At 49.9% G+C, this 15,827-nt stretch overlaps 1 protein-coding gene across 2 annotated transcripts in view; it reads right to left on the bottom strand.

The window, feature by feature from the left end:
- Positions 1-15,827, bottom strand: part of LSP1 (lymphocyte specific protein 1) — a 48,770-nt gene that overhangs the window by 13,919 nt on the left and 19,024 nt on the right. For both annotated transcript variants that reach the window (XM_048306361.1, XM_048306362.1), the window contains exons 2-5: positions 9,795-9,947; positions 7,539-7,628; positions 4,134-4,317; positions 3,028-3,159 (exon numbers count right to left, since the gene is read on the bottom strand). In XM_048306361.1, the coding sequence (XP_048162318.1) occupies positions 3,028-3,159; positions 4,134-4,317; positions 7,539-7,628; positions 9,795-9,947 (559 nt within the window). The remainder of the gene's footprint in view (positions 1-3,027; positions 3,160-4,133; positions 4,318-7,538; positions 7,629-9,794; positions 9,948-15,827) is intronic.

Raw genomic sequence — 15,827 nt, 5'->3', positions numbered from 1 at the left:
CCTCACTCGGCCCCCATGTTCCCCTACTGATCAGGGAGACAGTGAGCATTCCCTTTCCTCCTTCTTTCCAAGCAGGGGAAGAGAATCCCAACCAATTTCAGGGGCAAACCAACAACGTGTAAATTGACTGACAGCTGAAACATCAACCAAGACCATTTTCTCTACTCCCTCTGCTGAAGGAGAAGGTCTCTCTCAGACCCTTGGCTTCCTAACCAGACACAAAAGGGGAAATGGCAAGTACAGAAAGACGAGGGGGAAAACTAGAGGCCACATCTGCAGAAGAGAAGCCAAGCATGGGAGCAGCATAGGCATGAGTTAGGTCAACTTATCCACGCCAGAGAAGCACACAGACAGGGTAAATCAGCACATGGAGCCACCTGCAAGGCAGCTCTTCATGTCAAGCCATCAGGAAAGAGTTTTGCACCAGAGGCTCCTGTGCAATAACTCTTTGGCCAAGACAGGAAGGCAAGCAAACACTGCACAACCACTGTAGGAAAGGAATGCTGAAATGTTGCTGAACCTCGCAACTCTTTCATGCCCCAGAAAACAAGCATACAGAGAGAAAATTCACCTTGAAGCCAAAGGAGAGGCTTTCTTAACACCAGCTCCCACAGAGTCAAGGAGCAGCAACCAAGTAAAAAGGAGCCTTCTCCCCCTGTAAAACTGCTGCCTGTTCCACAGGAAACATCACCTACCAAGTTAGCAGATAAAAAACAGCACTAAATGATCCTTTAAGAAGCTTTCAGGATGCCAGTGCTAAATTTTAGCTAAACAGAAGACAAGACAGTGTCACATAGAGGACACATTTGCCAGCTGTGCCCAAGAGCACGAGGCCCATTGGAGAACAACCAAACAGTGCAACCCTGGCTAATAGAGATGACCTGGGGAGAGTCACTCTGCAGGGTCCCCCCACAGCAGCATGGCAGCAGCCCATCAGCCAGCTCTGTCTGCCGGGCAGGCTGTCTGCCTGCTGTCAGCTCACTCCTTTGCTTGGTGCTGCAGGAGCTGCTGCTTGCCTCTGAGCCATGACTTCAGAGGCTGGGCTGACCACCTTGCTCATTGATGGGCAGGCTGGTACCTCACAGGGCACAGCACCAACCTGAAAGGGGAATCTGGTAGATTTTTGCCTCAGCTTCTCAGCCACAAGTACATGTCAATAGGAAAAAGCCTTGCCAACCCTGCCAGGGAGATGGTGTGCAGGTGCAAACCACACAGAAGCACTTCTGAAAGGTCATAAATGAGCACCAGGTTAAATTGGGACTAGAAAAAGCTGTAAGTGGCAATGTATCTCAGCATAACAGTCTAGGTAGGAACAAACTTCCACTCTGCTATTTGGAGCACCCCCCCCCCCCGGCACTTCCTTGCAGTGAGAATTGTGCACTTCCCTGGTCCCAAGCACTTTCTGAAGGTCAGAAGAAATTTTGCTCACTCAGCCAGCCTCAAAACTCAGGGCTCACAAGCAGCCTAGCACAAAACAGGACTGGTACAAGACTTCCCCCTTGCCTCCATACACCCCTATTTCAGCCCTGAGGCCACACTGGCCCTCTGAGCCCCAAACAGCCCATCACCCTACAACCCAACATCAGCCTGCCCCAAATGTGTACCCGGCCTCCACCAACCACATCTGGCAGGGGAACACACCACCAACTGCAGACACTTTTGTCTTTCCACTACAAGCAGGGTTTCTGCTGAGCTTCCTGTGCCAAAACACCTTCTTGGTGGCCAGTGTGTTTAGTTCTCAGTGTTCACAGAGCCTGGCTAGCTGGGGTGTAAATATCATCCTCCCTTTGGAAAGATTCCAAGCCCAGATTTTTCCCAAACAGCTTTACATCCAGTTTAGTGTGCAGGTGAGCTCTGACATCACTGTTATGAAACAAAAAGACTATTTCTAAACCTTTCCCTGGGCTAATCCTAGCAGCAGCAGTTAAGCTGAAGTCAAGAAGCTATGTGTGTTTTGGGGTTGTAAAGACAGAAGTTTCAGCACATAAAAGTTGCTGAAAGCATTTTCTGCATTTTCCCACCAGTCCCACTTCAGGAATATGCTCTGGCTACCCCCACCACACTTTTCAAGCCTGGCAATAGCACAGAGCCTGCATCCGAACCCACCCTGTCTCCTCTCTTTTAATTTGACTATAAAAAGGATTCTCCATTAAGAGTGAAAATCTGATGGCTGTAGATGATGAAACCTTCCTCTTGCCATCTATTTACCAATGCAAAAGGAAGTACTCATACAATCATCCCCTGTCAGGAAATACTGAGTAAGCAGCAAATAGCACAAAACTAAATGCAAAAAAAAGGAAAGATAGCACTAACAGCAGATTAACAGGCTACACAGACTCCTCACCATTTCCCTCACTGCTACAATCAAAAAGCTTAGGGCTTAAAAAGACAAAAAAAACACCCATTCAGTACAGAATCACTTATCCATATCTACTGTATTCAAGAGCACACGTGCAGAACTGAGGATTTGTAGTAAATGCAAGACAAGTCACAAGGTGCAGTTCAGGTGGCATTAGTAATGGAAGTTTCACAAGAGCATCAATGCAGACAGACGTGATTGAGAAGGACACAATGCTTCAGAGATCAGGAATCCCCGTTTGTTTAAACAACTTAAGTCATTCATTTTGTTCTCAGTAAGATAGGGAAATGCCACTGTTTCAGTGATTGGGGTTTTTTCCCTTTGGAAGGGAAATTTCATTAGGTTCTTGTGTAGTCTTTAACAAAATTCACAATTTGAAAGCACAGGTATCTCAGTATTACAATACTCCCTGGAGTCATCACTGAACTTTGGAATTTTAGAGGGACTGCTACAGCTTCCAACAGCTCAAGAAAGCAAAGTAGGAGGAGAGGGGGTTGACAGCCATGAAAGACAAGGCAAGTGGCTCAAGCGGTTTGTCTCAGCTTGTAGCAGAAGGGATAATGGGATTGACACCCCACATTGCTGTAAGCCCTGGATAATCTTTCCTCATCATTAGTAGGGTGTTGTGACAGTTGCCATGCATCCAGAGGGGCCCCAGGAACACAAACCTTTGTGGAGCACACTGCAGTGTGGTCAGAGCACAGCTCCTCCTCTTCCAGGCTGGCAACACTTGGGGCCTTCTGGCGTTTCTCTGGTGTTTCTTCTTCTTTCTCCCCATCATTTCTCCTTCTCTTCTTTTCCTGAGTCCAGAAAAGGAACAAGCCAGGAAGTGAGTTGGTCAAATTGCTTATTATGCAACAACAGTGATTTTTCCCGTCTCCCAGGCTTCCTGCTTTACACTAAATAAACACAAAAGCACAGAAACTTTGAGTTTAACATTATCTAATTTGGAAACATTCAGGAAGAAGCTCATAGGTCATTTGGAAGGGAGGGCAGAAATCAGAAATTCTGACGGTTCAAGATTCCCAAATGGTATGAAAAGGGGTCCTTGCATCAGTTACAAAGATCTCTTACCACAACTGAGGTAGGAAAACATTGATTTCTCATTTAGAGGCCAAAAGGAGAGAGAGAGAAGCTGTCTTTAGAATAAAGGGTTGGAAAGAGTAACACGCAGTTCAAATGCAAAAATCTTACCAGGCCCAGACAGTCAAAATCCATTTACAACAAATGATATTTGAAGCTTAGCCCCCTAACTTGCACACCATTTGAATTCCAGCTTTGTCTCTCTCTCTCTCTCTCTCCTCCCTTAACCAGGAATTATCAGAACAGAAAAAAACCTCAGCTGGGAGCAATGCAAGGCTCAGAGATCTATCAAGACAAGGTGCTCCAAAGGTGTGATAAAGGCTGGGGAGAGAAAAACAAGCAGTATAATTCAGATTTGAGTTCTCCTGTAAAGCTACTCAGTGCCCACCAAGCCACAGAGAATTAACACTTTCCTCCTCAATATGGCAGGGACATGGTGAAGCCACCACAAACTCTGGAAGCAAACACACCACCCTCACAGATGGGCAGAGGCTGCCTGCAGTGACCACGAGAAGGCACAGCACACAGGCAAGGGTGGCACCAGCCCCAGGTTACACCATGAAAGCACATCTAATGTCTATGTAGGCTCAACTTCCAGCAGCAATGGTAAGCTAAGACATGGGAGAGCAGCCTCCAGCATCAGCTCTCCCACCCATCCTCTGGAAAGCAGGTCAGCTCTTCCTGATCCCACCTCTTGCTCAGCTTGTTCCCCCTCCTCCTGCTCTTGGGCCTCTTCTTCCTTCTGGCACAGCCTCTCCTCCTCTCTGATAACCATGTTCTCCTCCGGGCTTTCTTGATCCAGCTGGATCTGCTCCAGTTTGACTTCAGCTTCCCTCACACCACTGTCCTCTTCTCCGTATGACTGTCTTGGAGACCTAGAGGTGGGGGGAGAGATCAAAGAAGAAAAATACAGTTATGAGCCTACAGACACCATGAGGTACCTCAGACCTCTAGAAATCCAATTTTATCACTCCCTGAGCCTACAGCTTGCTGGGTATTCCACACCAGGGCTCATAGCCAGTTCTAGGCACCCAGTTGTAACAGCAGTCACACCTCACTCCCCCACTTCAAATGTCCAAGACCCAGCTCAACTAAGAGCTGTGGCAGAGCTGAAGGTATCTGCACATTACCAGCATCGTGATGGGCAAGACCCACAGGAAAGCAGAGAAGAGCCCTCTGCTCAAACCCCTGGCAGAGAGGGCACTGCTACCATGGTGTGATGCTGGCTCAATTCCCTGCCTGGTCACAGCTAAAGTCCCAGGTGAACCAGCACATCCTGCAGTCCTGTGCACAAGCACAAATCTGATGCTGCCCCCACAGTTCCCAGCATCAATTCAACGTGGGGAACCAAACACAGCCCTTCTCTGCCTAAACTCATCCTCTTTGTTAACAGAGTCTCTTGCTGGAGGAGGATCCAACCAACAACACATGAACATGCTTCTCAAGCTGAAACGAAACTCTAGGGCAAGGCTGCAGAGCCACTCCCCTGGAATCTTTTCATGCACGAAGCACAGTGCTTCACAAGCAACCCTGTATTGACACCAGATCCCAAGCCTTAGTTTTGCCCACTGGAAAAAATTACACTTCTACTCACATCACTTATCTCATAGGCCAGCAAAACAAAGGAGCTCCAAAGCAGATGGGGTCACCCCTTGGCTTAAGGGTTTAAAAAACCACAATGGGTTTGTTGCAAGAGAATTGCTCCAGGTCTCCGAGGCTGCAAGAGGAGACCCAGGAGTATGCTTATGCAATCAGCTTTACAAAAGCAGAGCAGCCCATGCCTTTGGGCACTGGGAAGACAGAACCCAAGAACTCTCACTGGCTCACAGCCACACACCAAGCTGCTACTGCCATCTTACTTTCCCCAGCCAAAAGACAGCTTTCTCCTCCCACCCAGTTCTTAGAAAATTGCCTGGCTTGAGAGAGCAGGGCTAGAGAGCTGGCTAGCAGGCAGCTGCCAAAGGGCAAGGCTGCCTGACTCATTGCTTCTCCCTCAGCAGCCAGCACCAAAGCACAAAAACAAGTTCCAACAAGACCTTTCCACCCACCTCTCTGCTGCTGGGAAGGCAGCTCACAGGTCAGCCTCCATCCAGCCCTCCATATTGGCCACACGGGGAAAAACATGATGTATATGCTGGCTCACTTGACTTGTTTCTCATCATCCTCTCACAAGAGCAAACAGGCTCTGAAGGCCCAGAAGGCCAGCAGCTCTCCACCAGGATGCCAGCAGTACCTCCAGCTCAAGTGCAAGCTCATATTAAAAATTAAGGCCAGCAAACACATTGCAGCCTATAGGACACCTTTCGCAGCACAGCAATTTTGTACGGGACAGAGCTAGGCTGGCACAGCTTCACCTTCTTGCACACAGCTGACAGCGCTGATCTCCCACCTCAAAGAGGAGAGCCAGAACCACAAAGAAAACGTGCCTTAGCACCAAGGCCCTCAGGGGATGCAGGATCTGGTTTAGGTCCATCCAACAGAGAGCAGCTGTCTCCATTCACCCTTTCACAGCCACCACTTAAACCCCAGGCTTTGCTCCATCTTCAGTTAAGGAGAGAGTGGAGTTGGGAAATCCTGACCACAGCACAGGGCACTGCAGGCAGACACACAACCCACCTGTGCTCACACCACACTCCAAGCTCGTCCTCTGGATGAGACAGGTCCCTAAGAGCAAAGCTGCTGAAAGGACTTTATAGGGCACAACTTCCTGCTAGGAAGCAAGCCCACAGTCTAAGCCCCTTCAGCTCCCTCTCCCAACCAGTCTCTAGCCAAGTAGCCTTTCAGCTACAGCTCCTGCTTTTAAAGCACCACCTCTCACTGATGGGCTTCACCTGCCACGAACACCTCCCCTGTTCAGCACCTTCCCCTCCAGCTACAGGATAAAGACAAGCATCACACAAAAACCCAGGGAGAAATACCTGGAGAGGATAACGTTAATTCTAACTAATTCTCTTTTGAAGGCCAAGGAGGGAATAGCAGTAGCCTTTCTTTCCAGAAAAGCTCTTTGTAAAGGGGGCTGGAATAAGAGGCAGCAAACTGAAAAGCAGATGATTTCTAATTGCTCCCACAGATGTTATAATCATGTTATGCTGGACCTTGGAGATACTTAGGCAGTGCTTATGGGGTCAGGGCTGCAAAGGTACAGCTTGCAGTGTGGTTTAGCCACAATGTTTGGAGAAAAGTAACAAAACTTTGAGCTCTTTTTATTTATTTAGCAGTAAATATTAATCTTAAGCATTTTTTTCAGTCATAGAATAGTTAGGGTTGGAAAGGACCTTTAAAGGTCATCTAGTCCAATCCCTCTGAAATAAGCAGGGACTTTTTCCATTAGATCAGGTTTCTCAGAGCCCTGTCCAACTTGACCTTGAATGTTTCCAGGGAAGGGACATCCACCACCTCTCTGTGCAAAGAATTCTTCAGGGTAAAGAAAAGGCTACAGCAAAAATTCCCTCCAAAATCAAGCTGCCAAGACAGCTGAGTCACAGAGTTCATGTGCAGGTAGATGGTGTCCAAGGGAAGTGGTTAAGGCAGGAGTTTGGTTTCGTTCAGCAAGGGAGGAGTGACGGGAGATGGGGACTAAACAGCTGGCACACAAGCACCTCTCAGGGCTCTTTGCTGCCTGTTTTTCCCTGCTCAAAGAGGAGTCAGGCACAAGGTGGGCTGGGGCCATAACACCCACTATGCTGACATGAGCCAGGAAGCAGCAATAACTTAGAACAGCTTTTTAGGCTGGCCTGGATTATGTTAGAGACCATTTCAGCCCCTGCAGCAGCTCAGGTGGCTTAAATCTGCTGTTGTCACTCCTCCAAACCCAGGCATCCTGGCAGGCTGCCATTGCTTGGAGCACAAAGCTCAATCCAAACATCCCCAAAGCTTGGGGCCATCCCTGGGCCATTCCTCCCTGCTAGCCCAAATGGCAGGCGGAGAGCATCTGTCCCACGGGTGCAGGGCCTGCTCTGCCCTGCTGATGTTCCGGCCTCTGGCCTCACTCTTACACGTGCTAGACTTGACCCGGTTTGGTCACCCCTCCTCAGGGACAGTTCCTTTGCTGGGGATGTGGGTACCCCTCCCCTTGGTTCATCTGTGTCCTACCCACCTCTGCTTGCGCTGCTCGAGCTTCTGGGACCAGTCACTGAACCCCTCATCTTCCTCCAGCTCCGAAGTCCCAGATGGCTTGAAGTCATAGCTGAAACACAGCAAGAAGGAAAATTGGCATGAGAGGCATGCAAAAAGGCCTAAACCTGGCCTGAAAGAGCCACAGTCCTTCTCTCCTTCCAGTTATTCCATTTATTCTTCTTTGGGTGAGCTGCACTGTTGAAGACAGCCAAGGCAAAATCATTTCAGTATCTGTGGCTCTGGTCACAAATGTGTGCTCAGGCTAACAGGAAAGCTCCCAGGGAGCAAGGGAGACTAGCTGAATGCTGTTGGAAAACTGGTTGCTTCCCTGTGTCCCTCTGCAAACACAACCCCAGGAGAAGCATGAAGCCAGCACAGCCTCATCATCAGCACGTCAGCTGATGTTGTCCATCCCTCTGGCTCCAAGCACACTCCTGTCTTTCCTGCAAACCCTCTGTTCTCCAGACTATTTCTGGTTTTCTTTAGTGGGGGCAAGGGATAACAGGAGGTTCACTCTGTCCCTTTGGACCAAGGAAATGCAAGGGTGGGTTTGAACTAAGGGGAGTGACATGGATAGGATCAGTCCCAGCAGGAGAAGAGCCAGGGGAAGGAGGAGGCAGTATTTACACAAGAGAGAATGAAGCTTTTCAGGAGATTAATAGCCAGGGCTGACCCTGGCTGCATGAGCAAGCCCAGGTGGCTGTCAGCAGCTCTAAACTAAACCAGGGAATGGCCAGAGAGGAAGAAACATCCTTCTGATTGAGCCTGGCCCAGCAAGCTTAGGCAGCATGGAGCAGGGACCAAAACCCTTAATTTTAGGAGTTGTTCTTGTCATAAGTACTCAAATTTAGGCAAGGCTGATAGTCCTGTGGGGTCAGCAGGGTGGCTGCGCTCATGCCAGCAGGACTGAAGCCTGCAAGCTGGGTTACTGGGGCTGCTGCACACTGCTCTGGGCCTGCGGCTGCTCACTGCACCTCCCAGCAAAGCAGAGACCAGAGATCTCATCTGCTGTTTTAAAGACCTTTTCAAATTATTTCCTAGCCCCCACGTGAAGGGGGGTTTGGAAAAGCTAATGGCCATTATTACTTTCCAGACCTTCTGTTTGCTTTTAGAGCAGATTGCAGAGGTTTTGTCTGTGGAATATCACCGTGTGTATTTCCACAAAAGATTGTGAACGTGTTTTGCAATGCTTTTATAATAAAAAAAAAGTCCTGAATAATTTTGGCTGTATCTCGAAAAAAAAAAGATCTTTTAATGGAAAAAGAATAGGTTTTCATAAATAACTTTTTCTATTTTTCCAGTAAAATGAAGATATTGCTTCTCTCTAACAATAACCCCAAATCCTGCCACCACTTTTCTATAGTGCTCAATAGATTCAAAAATAAGTTGAACACATAAATAGTGGTAAGACTGAGGTCTTTGAGACAAGGATTTGGCAATTCGGAGTGCAGACTAGTTTTTGTGCTAGCCCCAGTGCTGCACAGCATCTGGGCTGCTGAACCATGGACATGGGAAGGCTGCAATAGGATGTGGCGTGGGATCCTGGGGATGTCATCCTATCCCTTCTCCAGATGTTTCCTCTTTGACAGCACATAGCTCAGCATCTCCATAAATGCCTCCTGAGCTATTTCCATTTAGGACCTGCCCCATTAAAGCACAATTTTAACCCCTGAAGCTGTGAACTGCACCAGCTCAGGGGCTGCTTCATGCTTCCCAGTGCCAGGGCAGCATCCTCTGAGGGAGAAGTGGGAGGCCCAGCCAGGATAGGTGATTGCTTGCACCGTGATCTGCCTGGGGTTTTGCATCACATCCTCAGGCACGTCTGTCTTTGCATGTATCAGGAAACTCCATTACTTTCGGTGTAGGATGACTCCCAAGTTGAAATTTAACCAGGCACTGAACCCACTGGCAGTGGGGACTCTCTGCCAGAGCCCAGCCTGTCCCAAGCTGTCCCAGTGTAAACTCTCAGGGCAGTAAAACCCCCAGCCTCCAGCCAAGAGAAAGATCAAAGCAGGACTTCTGGGGTTTTCTGCCCAAACAAGAAAGCACATTATTTGCTAGTGTGCGCTACATCCCCCAGCCCAAACCTATTAGAGAACTTCCCCATCTTCCCCAAACCACCCCAAACAACAGCGACACACACTCAGTGGCTGCAGGAGGGGTTTGCTGCAAGTGCAAGTGCTGCAAGTTTGCTGAAAGTGTGTTGCTGAAGGACTTATCCACGGGTATTTCTTACTGGTTCTCCTGTGCCAGAGCCGCGCTCTCCGAGCAGGAGACGGTGCCGTTCAAGCCCTCTTCTGCCTGGGACCGCAGCTGCTTCTCCCGCTCCCGCCGCCGCCGCTCTCTCGCCGCCTCCTCCTCATCTTCCACGCTCCACTGCGCTGTCAGCCTGCCAAGCCAGAGGGAAAACCCATCTTTAATGCCATCAGGCAGTCCTGTGAAAGCTGGTAACAATCCTCTGAGGTGTCTGGGCTCCCCCCAGCAAGCAGGAGCCTTCTTCAGAGGAGTGCTCCCACCATGAGCAGTGATCCTCAAAGCGGCATCCTCACCTCCATCCGCACAGCTCCGCAGTGGGACTGACCAATGGGCAAGGATAAGGTGGGACATAGGGACTGGGAGAGGGCTGCAGGAGAGCCTGCAAGTCTCTAGAAGGAAGACGTGGTACATACCCCCTTCCTCCCAGACCAGCCACCTTCCTGTGGGCTGAAGCCCACTGGAAAGCAGCATTCCCTGCAAAAATGGCTTTGTAACCCAGGAAGGGTTTGCAAATGGTCCTGCAATGCTGCAAGATTTCTGAAGGGTTTGTAAAGGATCTTGCAGTGCTGCAAGGTACCTAACACCCGCTTCTCAAGCTCTGGCCCAAGGAAGGCAGGATCTGTACCCTGGGGGTGAGTTTCCTCGGGCAGTTGAGCTGCTCCTGCCTGACCAGGAGCCAAGGAAACAGTGGCAGAGGGCAGCACCTGTGTCCTGCTCTGCCCTGCCTGGCTTCCTTCCACCCCTGCAGAGACGAAAAACCTGCCCTGGCTTCTCCCAGACATCTCCACTGCTGGACAATCATGCCTCTGTCAGCAGAACAGCCTCTTGCATCCTCAAGGAAGCGATAAGGCGGATGCCGCATTCCTTCTCTGGTGATAACACCAGTCCAGTCGCTCCCCACGTGGGATCAGCTCCTGTGGCACTGGTGGCACCAGCTGAGATTGAGGCAGAAGGGGGCACACCATGGGGTGGCCACCACTCACCCAAAGGGCCTGTGATGGCAGCTGGAGCTGGGCAGGTCTGACTCGCCGGTACCCAGGGCTGATGCTGGGGCAGATGCCTCCTCACTCCACTCACCCCTGGCTCAGCCAGGTCCAAAACAGACCTCAAAGGCTGCTTCCCCAGGCCTTTTCAAGCCGATTTACAGAAATGTTTTTCAGGAAAGCACACACATGGGAGCTGGGGAGTCAATCTCCCACCAGCAGCAGGATCCAGCCCAACCTGCATTTCCCCCCACCAGGCACACCCTGAGAACTGCAGTCCTCTTAGGATGAACCTGCCCAATGGGAGATACAGTGCAACATCACTCAGATTGGAAAGGAAAATGGGGAAAAAACCCAAACAGAAATGCCTTAGCTGAGACTTATTTCAGCCCATTTTGAGTGAACAAGGGGCAGGTTTCAGCTGGCCCCAGGAGTGCCACTCTGCCAACCTGCTTGGCTTTGCCCACAGTCTGGCCTGTGAACCATGTGAGAGGGCCTCACTTCACCATGAGTCTCATCATAAAGCTCTTTTCTTTTGAGGTTCATGACAGATATGTCCCTCTCCCAGCAATGGGGGGGGAAAGCCCATTGGAATTAATTGATGAAAAATGTAGCCTTTCTCTTTACACTGTGAACCTTGTTAGCCTTTCCAGGGAAGATTCACTCAGAGCCTACTGTACTCTGCAGTGCCCACAGGACTGTTGAGCTTAACCCCAGTAGCATCCCTTTGCACAGTGGTCCCACCATCACCCTGTCAGGAAGCTGGGGATGAGCCCAAATCACTGCCCTCCCAAACTCCCACCTGCCCCAAAGCAGCAAAGCCAGGTTGTGAGACCAAAGAGGGAAGGTCACCCATCCCTGCTGTGCCCACAGAGGAGCAGGGAACAAAGCAGACCCCAGGACTAGCCCAAGAGAATGCTCCACTGCTCTGTAGTTATTGCCTGCCTTAGTTTGGGTGGGGTCTTCTTGCAAGCACCAAATTCAGCTCTTCCCCTTTTTACCCCCTCATTGCCCCTGGCCACCTTGGTCTCCATGAGGAACAAAGCAGACCCAGACCACAGCCTGGGCTCCCCTCCTCCCTTCCCTACTCATCCCACACTCCTATTTATTATTTTTCCTCAGGTTCCCATAGAAACCCTTGTCTGTGGACCTGGCAGGAAGCCACCATGTTGTTGTTTTTTTTTTTTTTTTTTTAATATATAAATGAAGTCATTCATTAAACTCTGCCATGATCTCCCTCCCTTGTGCGACAGCCCCAGATAGTCTCCAATTCAGAAAGGCTCTTAACCCCCTCTCGCCCATATCACCCCAGTTACAAGAATCAAAGTCCACATTTATGCCAGAACAACTTAGATTTCAATTAAAATCTTTCACCCCCTCCTCCAGTTCCTTGGGAAGCTGCTGCAGAGGCAGTGCTGCACCAACACCCCCAGCTTGGCCAGGGTGCTCTAGTGAGCCTGGAGGGGGGGTCCCCTTCTGAACCACACAAGCTTTCCACACTGTGAGAGCAACACTGGTTGGCAGCCCTCTCCCTTTCCCAGTTGGATGTGACTAACTCTCTCCCCATGACCTCACCGGCTCGCTATTCTGTCCCTGCATCCTCCGAACAGGCTGAGGACAGAGCCGGGGGCGACCGTTTTGGGGAGAAGGATTTTTCTGCAAAAGCAGAGAAATAACTTTCCCAGCTCCTTTTGCCACAGAGCAATCCAGCTTTGTCACAGAGCAATTCCAGCTTCCAGGTCACCCGCTGCTGTGCTGGGACGTGGCTCAAACACTCTGAGCATCCTGGGGGGGCTGCAATGCTGGGAACACCATGCCTCTGCTCAGCAGTAAGGGCTGCAGATAAAGCCCCCACAGATTCAAAAATACCAGCACCCTCCAGCAAACAGCTAAACCCAGTTTATTTTCAGATTCTGAGCTCTCTGTCATGCTCAAACAGGCTGGTAGGGGAGCGAGGTTTAATAAGTGATGCGCTGGGGTTCAATAATCACACTGACAAGCAGAGAAAAAAGGACGATTACTTTTTGACTGACCTAGCAGCACAAATATTTGTCTTTCGTGAAAAACAAACAAAACAAAATGAAGCAAAAAAACACAAGCAAATGAGAAACTAAGCCTTGCCAAAGTCCTTGTGTTTGGGTCAGCTACAGGGGTTTGTTGGACCACAGACAAAATGTGCCATTTCAATTTGGACAAGCACAAGTGTGAGCAGGGGGTCAGCTGTTAAACTGCCTTTCGAAGCAAAAAGGTGGAAAGATTTAATTTCCAAATGGTTCCATTTACTAAAACGGGGCCATGGTCTCCCATTTGCTCTAATTGTTCACAACCACATTCAGTAACTCCACATGCTCAGCCCACAGTGCTATTTCACAACCATCTTTCCCAATTCTAGAAATAATTACCCAGTGCTTCAGGATCAGGCTGATCCCACGTATCTTCACCTCCAGCCAGCATTGTCCCAGGCTGGTCTCAGGCTGGGGATATTTGGGGAAGAAGCAGACTCATAGCTGCCTGTGGGACCAAGAGTTCTCAACTTCATTTCACCCATCACAGGATAGGGAGATGGAAAGCAAGACTCGAAGCTTGAGGAGCTGCAAGATGAGCTACAGCGTGCTACGCTCCTGCATCCAGAGACGTGCCTTTATAAAATCCCTCTACAGAGGGATTTTCATGCAATGTGAAAGGAAATTCACTCCCTTACACAAACTTTAGTGGGACTGGAGAAGGGAGGAGAAAAGGTAGAGAGACCTCAGTGGCCCCAGCAGCCCAGAGCTGTGGCAAGACTTGCTCCAGCAGGAGCTCATCACAGGGCAGGGTCATTTCTCTTACACGGTCCCTACATCTCTACCAACACCTTTTGGAGGTCCTGGTTGAGCCAAAAACACTTTGTGGAAGGGGCTTCTCTCTTTCTGGGGACATCCTGCAGGTGTAAGGATGAGCTGAAAGCACCTTGGTTCAGCTGTGCCCACAGACGCTGCCTGCCAAGCATTTGGGATGCTTGGACTTCTGCTCTGACTGGGGCCAGCTGCCTGTTTCAGATCCAGCTCTTGACCTCACCTCCCTCTGGACCCCCAGCCAAGGGAGGGGTTTTATTTCTGTGTGTGCTACAAAACACCTCTTCCTGCAGAACAGCAACACAGGTACCCACACTCTGCGTGCCCTGCTCCACATGGCCACAAACGCCCTCTCCAGACAAGCCAGCATGGCTGGGAAGGTCACGTTTCCTTTGGGTAATTCCTCACTGGCACTTGAGGAGATTTTAATATTCAGGCAAGGGAAATTTCTGGCACCAGATGAGCTGTGTTTAAGGGAAACTCTGCAGACTCGAGGAGTCTTTTGCATGGTTGATGGCTCAAAGGAAGCTTTACTGGCCCAAACCCAACCTTCAGCACTAAAGCTAATTCCAGAAAGGAAAATCAAATGCCTCCCAGAGGCTTTGGGCTTCACAGACCTGCACCAGAAAAACTCAGGAACCCTCTACCAGCACACTGGACATTCCTGGCTCCTGCGCTCACCGGGGTATCAGGCCAGGAGTGTGCTGGCTTTGGTTGCTGCCTCTGTTGGGTAGGTTGCCCCTGCAAAGCCAGGATACAAGAGGGAAGAGGTTTTGGGAACAGGATTTAGGAGGAGCCATGTGAAACCCCAGGAGACACATTGCCGCACCACCTGTGAAAAACCCAGCGTCCACCACAGCTGGAAATACCCCCTGGAAGCCATGGGACTGCATGAATTAGAGAAGAACTGGGAAGGGCAGCCCTGCCTCCACTGGCAGCCATCCCATTGCTGCTCTGTTGAGGTCTAGGGAAAGGGAAATGCCAGAAACCAATACAAGGGACCTTCCCCTTCCATGGAACCCACTGCAGCCTGCATTGGCCTGTCACAGGGCCAGATACAACATCAGTGCAGAATACGGCCTAGGACTGTCAACAAGTTCATCTGCTGCCGAGCAGAGCTGCCAGGCTTTATTTCATATTGCATTTATCACACATTTATAAAGGGCCCTGACTGCTGGCAGGAGACATGCAGCTCACCCTGCCACACGCAGGGGAAGACGACACCCTCAGAAGGCTGCAACTCCCTCGCCCACTTGACCTTCTGCCAAAAAATTAATCACGTATTAATTTAATGCATATAATGGCTCTGTGTGACTGAGTCGAGTACGCTGAAACACGCAGATAATGCCTCCACTCATGCCATTCAGGACCACTGGTGTCAGGCCACCGCTGAAGTCATGGGTTTCCATGGCTTAGGAGTAACGTGGCTGGATAGCAAAGATTACAGCAGGGTCATCATCCCACTGAATAAGGAAGAGCGTGTGGATAGCGGTATGATACAGGGAGACTGGGAAAAGACATAAAATCAAGAATTATTATGTCACAGCCTGAAGTTTATTTCAGCCTTGCCTCAGGAGAGTTATTCTAGCTCTGAAACGGCAGCATGTCAGTCAAAGGCAGCCAGAGATACTCCACAAGCCTCTCCCTCCCATACATTCATGTAATTCCTCAGATGCATTGCTCTGTTCAGAGTCCAGGCTACAGAGTTTGAACAAGAAGGGGGGCAGGGGGAGAGGAAAAAAATGCATCTGTGTGCTTCACCCTCAGCCTTTTTCTCATACCAAGCTTCCCCACCCCACCCGTAGCTGTGCAGTTTCAGCCACATCTCCCCATTTCTCCCATAAATCATGGGTCACCTTCAGGATGGGAACAGCAGGGTAGAGCTGCTTCACACCCAGGAGTGGCCGTAGAGCCCATCCCCACCTCCCACTGGAACTGGGGGTGTGGAAAGGCAGCACGTATGGGGTGGTAAGGGCACACCAAGGCATCTGAACAGAGTATGATACAGCCCAAACTTTCATCAAGCAGAAACAGAAGGAAAGCCACATTCAGCATGGCAGAGACCTATCTCCCTTTTATAAATAAAAGCAACTCTTCTTTTTTTCAACAGATCTTGGATTTCCTCCGCAAAAGCACATCCCGTTTCTGCCCAGAGAAGGATGTGCAGATGGTGTAGCCATGCACCACAAGTGCCAC

The sequence above is a fragment of the Corvus hawaiiensis genome, chromosome 6 (assembly GCF_020740725.1).
Source record: "Corvus hawaiiensis isolate bCorHaw1 chromosome 6, bCorHaw1.pri.cur, whole genome shotgun sequence".
Taxonomy (NCBI): Eukaryota; Metazoa; Chordata; class Aves; order Passeriformes; family Corvidae; genus Corvus; species Corvus hawaiiensis.
Note: the sequence above shows the minus strand (reverse complement) of the source record. Positions and strands in the feature narration are given on the sequence as shown.